Source organism: Lycium ferocissimum, chromosome 6, assembly GCF_029784015.1.
Source record: "Lycium ferocissimum isolate CSIRO_LF1 chromosome 6, AGI_CSIRO_Lferr_CH_V1, whole genome shotgun sequence".
NCBI lineage: Eukaryota > Viridiplantae > Streptophyta > Magnoliopsida > Solanales > Solanaceae > Lycium > Lycium ferocissimum.
In genome coordinates, this window is record NC_081347.1 from 51,594,270 (window position 1) to 51,601,467 (window position 7,198).

Consider the following 7,198-nt stretch of genomic DNA (forward strand, 5'->3'; position numbering starts at 1 on the left):
ATTAACCAAATGTTCGGTCGTTAAGAGAAAGACCAGCTGTCCAGGTGGATCTATAATTTAAAGTCGATGGATTACGGCTCTATTATGTTGACTAATTTTTCGTAAAACTGAATTTGACTTTATAATTATGCATTTTATGATATATCGACATCTGCTTAAATTTATCAATAAAATTTTATTTAAACATTCGAACTATGACATGTTTCAATTGATAGAGTACCGAACACATGATGAAGTGTTCATATTGGTCCTTTCTGGCTCATATTTTGAAAAAATTTAGGAAGGCGTTCAAAGCGTCAATTACATAGATAAGTTAACCATATAAAATGTCTCCTCCTTTAATTATACACATCAACATCAATTAGAACATGCATGAGGTTTTACGGCTTAATCCTGTTAATGCGTATAATCAATTAGAAGTTGACATATTTTAAGTGATTAATTTATCTAGGTAATGAGTGGTTGAGAACAAACACAAAAGTTTTTTCAAAATTTTTAGTCGGAAGTGTTTAATAGACATAATTTATCATATATTTATGCGCTCATCCAAAACATATTGTAGTTCGAATATCTAAATCAAATTTACTGACAAGTTTAACTGCCTATCAATATATACACACGCATATGTAAGTCTGTCGATATGTACGTACGTTGTGTGAATTTACATGAATCTCAAGGAGATGTGTGAGTTGTTCAAACACATGAGTAATAACATAGGGATCCCAAGTTTAAATTCTAGCTTCAATAGTATGGGTTAATTTGCTTAAATTTTGGTGGACAAATACGTTTGTGTTGATGCCGTGTAACAAGCCGTTTGGAAAATTAATTAAAGTGTGTAGTGTTAAAACGTATGTCAGACCGGTTCGGTGGCGGAGTCAAAATTTTAATTTCAGGGTTCGAAAATATAAGAAGTAGACAAACGAAAAAGCCAAGGGGGTTCAACATCTACAATATATACATAAAAATAATTTTCACCATATATATACAGTGTAATTTTTTATCGAAGAGGTTTCGGATGAACAGCCTTAGCCGGCTCCGCCCTTGCGACCGGAAGCAACGCAATTAATGTCTTCAACGCTCAATAATTTAAACCATCTTTAATTGGTCACTATTACAAGCTTACAACTCAAATCCCATCTTACCACCAGCCTACTTTTTTCTGCCACAAGACTTAAAATTACCATTCGAATTTGAACACTTGCCACTAAATAGTTTAAACAGTCATTTTCCTCGGGCACTAGAGGAAGAGTATTTTATACAACCAAAAATGAAATAGAATTGCTTCAAAGACCGACAAAAGTAACCAATGATGTGGCTGCTGCGTGGCTGCATATAAAGAATATTCACACAGAAATATCATTTTTGGCACGAATTAACTGCCCTTTGGTGGCCATAGCCTTCGTAATAGATATTTTTCAGAAAGAATGTTTGACCATAATGGTTTATCAGGGGTTCTTTTGAGATGGATTGGATTCGGTCACGATTTTGAGTTCTTGATATGAATTTTTTTGTCAGGGAACATGTTCCTTTTAATAGATCTCATGCGGCATGAATTTAAATTAGTCGGGGCTCACTATCAATATCGAACGCCAGGAGGTAACAAAAAATTAATAGTTGAATTGGCTGGTCATTATCAACGCCCATAGAACATCCAGCTATTTAAATTTCTCCTTGCCACCAGCCTACTGATTTCTGCCACAAGGACTTAAATCATCCGTGACAAATTACACACCTAAGCCCGTGTTTAGAAGCGGACATTTCTAGATTCAATGACAAACTTCATTGATTCATTTTAGCGATAGCAGATTCTTTCCAAACTTTTATTTATTTTAGATGTTAAGTTATTTCTGGAAAAATGTCCCCAAGATTTTTTATTTATACTTCAATCTTTAGAGGCTTGACTGGTCCGTGGGGTAAATTTTAGATATTTTCACGTTATGTCTATAATTTAGTTTTTTAGACTTGAATATTATTTATTGTTGGCTTGAGTTTATTAATAACCATCAGTTAGAATAGAATTCACTCGACGGTAATACATGTTGCGTGCCAATCGCGCCCCCAAATATACATGTTGCGTGCCAATTACGCCCTCATATATACATGTCGCGTGTCAGTCACGCTCTCGTTTGGCCGTAGATTTTGAAGTTGGAATTTGAAAATCTGAGTTTTTGAAGTTGTGATTTTTGAAATTTGAAATTGTGTTTCGACATGCATTTTACTTGAAAAAAGTTGAAGTTTTGTGAGTGAAAGTGAAATTTCTCACAAAAATCTAATCAAATTTCATGACCAAACAGATATTTGAAGATAAATTTTCAAAATCTGATCCAAAATCTATGATCAAAACGCTAACTAAATCATCCATGAGAAATTACCATTTGAATTTGAACACGTTCCACCAAATAGTTTAAACAATCATTTTCCTCGTGCACAACAGGTTTTTATCAAAAGTATATTTACACAACCAAAAATGAAATAGAATTGCTTTAAAGACCGACAAAAATAACCAATGATGTGGCTGCTGCGTGTGCAAATGGCGACGAATTAATTGCCGTTTGGTGACCATAGGCCTCATAGTGGACTTTTGATTTTTCCAAAATGAAATGTTTGAACTTAATGGTTGAATTCACAGGTCATTTATCAATGCCCATAAAGCATCCAGCTATTAAAATGGAATTACCCATGTGTTGCACTTGGAATATTTACATTGCTTTTGTTGTTTTTTGGGATTAAGGCCCACAAATGCTGAAGTTCCAGAAGGACAAGTTGCACAAGGCAAGTATAATATTTTAAGCATATCCCTCTTGTAAGTAAGCCAATTAAAAGTGATTGAAAACAACTTCGAAGTGTAGACCCATTACCATATAGGAGCTGGATGCTTCCTTCCCCCAACACTTCTACTTTTCTCCAAATCAATGACCCCAATCATTCCCTATAATATAAAGTTATTAGCCACATCAAATGTACTTTTTAATAGAAAAAAGAAAGTAATATAACAGTTGTAAACCTTGAAATGGGAGTACCTCCGATTCATATTATTTTTCTATAAAATTTTAACACCTTTAAAAAGGTCATGTAATAATTTTATTCATACTCAAAATGATCTTTTCCAAGTAGTATGGCGTGGATTGCTTTAGCGCTATAAGCAATTTTTATGCCCCTTATCATTTTTAGACTAACCTAGCCTCCTCCGTTCCTTGAGGGCCTGAAGAAATAGTTATGTGTTGTCTATCGACTGTGTTTTAGCCGAAGGACCAAATATTGTATTAAAACTATTCTATTTAATGCAATTAATTAACACTTTATTAATTGGAGCTTTCAGCTAAGGGTGAGTTCAAGAAAAGTAAGATTTTTTTATATGTCGGACATTTTAAAAAAATTAAGTTTGCCAAAAAATGAGTAATCTTTAAAATTTGAAAAAAGGATTAGCTAAAAGAGAAGGATGAAAGAAACATCTAATAGTGTATAACGTGTACAGTACACAGATAAGACAATGTACCATCCACCTAATTGTATTTGCATATTGTTGGCTTTTTCACATAGTGGCCAAAGTTGCACCATAATTAATGACTATTACTCCTAATAAACAGATGAAGCAAGCAATTAGAAGGGAAAGAACAACAAAGCTGTTATTCCTTTTCTCAATATGTCGGTACATACAAATCCAAATGAATCCCAAATATTGTTCCATCCATGGAACCACCAACAATTTTAGTCCCCCTAAAAGGAAAAAATTAAATCATTAAAATTTCAAACATGACCCTGTGTAAACTACTCTTTCCAACTAATCAATCTGTACAAGGCTATGAAAGAATCCCTCACTAAAAATAAAAAATAAAAAATAAAAAAAGAAATGATCAAACCAAATAATTGGAGTACCCAAGAAGTTTTCACCTGGTTCTGCTGATCTTATTGGAAAGCAAGAATGAAAACAAGACAAAAAACATTCACGTCAGTGCTTGAGAAAGGGTCACACCCCCTATAGACAGTCAGTCTCTCTAATCCAAGCATTAAAGGCTGGTTCCATGACTCGAAAGTGTAACCTATAGGTCACGCAGAGACAACTTTACTGGTAATCCTGAATGGCTTGTATAAATCATAAGGTTCCCAAAGATAATCCAATGGACATGGTTTTTTCTCATCGAGCCTAACCCATGGCTTGCCTTTTCCACTCCAATGCAACAAGCTCACTGGACCAGGGTGCAGTGACCTACATGACCCTTTAACATTATCCCCACCAAGCCCATGTTGGTTCCATTTATGGTCAATGGGTTCAACATTTCCACCAAAAACCAACAAAAATGGTGGCAATGAACCTAGCTCATAGATCCTTCTCTTTCTCTGTAATTTCATCCAACTTTCTATCTTCAATCTGTAGTTTCCTTCTCTCCATTTCTCCAAATCCATCACTATTACACCTGTAATGTGAAGTCAAAAATGTCACCAAGGGTGTTCAAAATTTAACAAATATTTGACTTATATACGCAGTACTCCATGCAGTGTTTTGGACGGCGCGCGGCGACAAAAGGCGACAAGGGCTTGCCTGCCTTTTTAAGGCGCGCGGCTTTGAGGCGCTCGCCTTTTTGAAGTGCGGCGCCAATAAATACCAAAAAATTAAAATATTTAATTGCATATGTAAATAATCAAAATCTCACTAGCAATAACATATTAGCAAATATTTCAATTCCAAAAATTAAAATTAGATAGTAGATACTAAAAGTCTAGAACTTGAATGAGTCAATGACTCAATAATTCATAAGTGACAAGACAAGCAACACTAAAATTTAAGCAATAGTGCAATACTAAAAGTCCATTGAATTTGAACCTACTGTTTATAACTGTATAACAAAATTTAAACAATTATTGAACAGAAAAAATAGGAGCAAAACAACCACTGCCTCACTGGTCCAAACAGAGAAAAAAAAACAGAGGAAAAAACAGAGGAGAAAAAAACAGAGCAAACAACAGAGGAGAAAAAAACAAAGGGTAAAAAAACAGAGAAAAACAGAAAAAGAAGAAGAGAATAGAAGAAGGGAAAAAAAAAAAACAGAGGTGGCCGGAAATAGGGCAGTTGTCGCCGGAAAAAAAGAAGAAGAAAGAAGAAGAAGCAGAAGTCGAAAATAAGAAAGAAGAAGAAAGAAGAAGTACTGAAGAAAAAGAAGAAGGAGAAAGAGACGTACCTGAAACCTTGAAGGAGAAGAGAGGAGGAGGCAAACAAAAAACCCTAGCTGCTATTTTTATTTAAGTCCTCCACTTCATTTAAGTCCTCCACTTCTTTTAATTGTTTTTTTTTTTTTTAAAAAGTTCTGCTCGCCTCGCCATAACTGGGCGCCTCGCCATGGCGCCATTAGCGCCTTTCTCGCCTTTTTGTCGCCTTTTGAAGGCCTGCTCGCCATGGCCATAAAAGGCGATGGAGCCTCGCCTCGCCACGCCTCTCGCCAAAGGCGAGAAGGCGCTCGCCTTTAACAACACTGACTCCATGTGTCTCAATTTATGCGATACAGTTTGGATTTCGACAATCAAAATACTTTATTTTGACAGTGAATTCGGACACACAATCTTTAGGTTTTTTGAAAATAATTTACATATTTATAAACTATATAAAAAGTATACTATAAATCACAATAATTAAAAATTTAGAAGGCATACGATAAAAAGATTTCTGGTTTAACTCTCGTAAAACGAAAAGTATTAAGCATTATATTTTATATATACAGCATAATTTTCCGACAAAGGGCGTTAAATATAGCTACACCACTGACCTGTGTTGAAGTAACACGGGTTTCTCGACCCGAAAAGCCGTGACAAAGCCGGGTCGGACCAAAACGAATCCGTAAAATATTTAGTAAAATTTGCATGGCAGTACTCGGGTGCTCCAATTACCCGTGACCCACTAATGTTCACATTCCACAACTTATGAACATCATCAACAAGAATAACATCAGAATCCAAATAAATGACCCGTTTCACACACGGGTCAAGTATATCACCCAAGTAATTCCTTGCATAATTTAACGGGTTTTCAAGTGCAAGTCTTATCGAGGACGATATGAGATTAATCACATTGTCTTCTCTGAAAACATAGACTTTGAAGTTTAATGAAGGGAAAATGGATCTAACAAGTCGGGTCAAGACCCGTGGGTTAGATTCCGGGTCGAATTCTGCGGCGATGAAATGGAAGTACACGTGTTCTGGACATGACGCGTGTCGAAGGACCGAGTGTACAGCTGCCATTGATCCTCTGAGATACTCCGAATCTAATGTCATTGCCACGTGGACCAATGAAGGGTTGCAAAAAGACGAGGTGGTTTCAGTTTGTAACGGACAACCTAAGCCATTTCTGTAATCAGGTGCTTCTGTAAAACCTAATAAAGGATTATAATTATCAAGAACTGGACGTATTGCAATAGTACCAATAGGCATAACTCCAAGAATCAAGAAACAAATAACTGTTTTTAGACAATTCATTTCTTGGGTTTTAATTGTTGTGAGCATTTTGATGTGTGAGTGTGTATATTGTGGTTATTGGTATAGCATTGTGGCACTGACGATTAAGAGGGAAGGAATAAGAGAAGGGAAAGGACAGTTCTGGAAAGGAGGTGACCAAAGAAAGGTCAATAAAGAACTGCAATATATATACATATTGAAAACAAAGAATTGTCAATGGTAATATTTGTATAACTCAATAAGAGTGTGATTTTGTTACCATGTAGAGTAAGAGAAATGGGATTTATTTTGATTGCTCTTTGCTGTCACTTTCTGTAAATTTTTGGAAGGTTTGGGCTGTTTTTATAAGGTCGGTAGGGAATGTGAAAATTAGTGAGCGCGTGCGATTCAGTTGAACGAGTACTTACCTTGGGGGAAGATTATGGGTTGCTATGGGCTAATATATGGAGTATTTATTAATTAAGGGTGTGTTTCGTAGAGAAAATGACAAACATGGTCCCTTTTGTTTGAGTATGAGTTCAAAATAGTCCCTTAAGTATGCATTTAACAATTTTGGTCTTTTAAGTTTACCAAAGTTAATATTTTTAGTCTTTGTCAAATACTTATCGAACTCTATCTGGTAGATTTGATGGAGACTATTAAAAAAAAAAACTAGGGGGAACTCACAGTTAGAAATATAGTTTGTGTTTTTTTTTTCAATTGATTTCTAGAGTCTGCAGTTTTTGAGGTGTAATTATGCTAGTTTTTATTTCTT

At 35.3% G+C, this 7,198-nt stretch overlaps 1 protein-coding gene and 2 long non-coding RNA genes across 4 annotated transcripts; 1 reads left to right on the plus strand and 2 right to left on the minus strand.

The window, feature by feature from the left end:
* Positions 1–3,953: 3,953 nt before the first annotated feature.
* Positions 3,954–6,760, minus strand: LOC132059778 (probable galacturonosyltransferase-like 9). Of its 2 annotated transcripts, none has more exons than XM_059452561.1 (2): positions 5,756–6,760; positions 3,954–4,369 (listed from the first exon to the last, which is right to left on the minus strand). In XM_059452561.1, exons 1-2 carry the CDS (start codon positions 6,490–6,492, stop codon positions 4,048–4,050), a joined length of 1,059 nt encoding a protein of 352 aa, XP_059308544.1. In that variant the 5' UTR covers positions 6,493–6,760; the 3' UTR covers positions 3,954–4,047. The 2 variants fall into 2 exon arrangements, with proteins under 2 accessions (XP_059308544.1, XP_059308543.1); XM_059452560.1 differs by having other exon boundaries at positions 3,954–4,415; positions 5,760–6,757.
* LOC132059780 (uncharacterized) lies at positions 4,709–5,086 on the minus strand. The gene is made up of 2 exons (XR_009415732.1): positions 4,994–5,086; positions 4,709–4,822 (listed from the first exon to the last, which is right to left on the minus strand). It is a non-coding gene; the product is annotated as an uncharacterized LOC132059780 (long non-coding RNA).
* LOC132059779 (uncharacterized) lies at positions 4,816–5,292 on the plus strand. Its single transcript, XR_009415731.1, has 2 exons — positions 4,816–5,141; positions 5,172–5,292. It is a non-coding gene; the product is annotated as an uncharacterized LOC132059779 (long non-coding RNA).
* Positions 6,761–7,198: the final 438 nt, after the last annotated feature.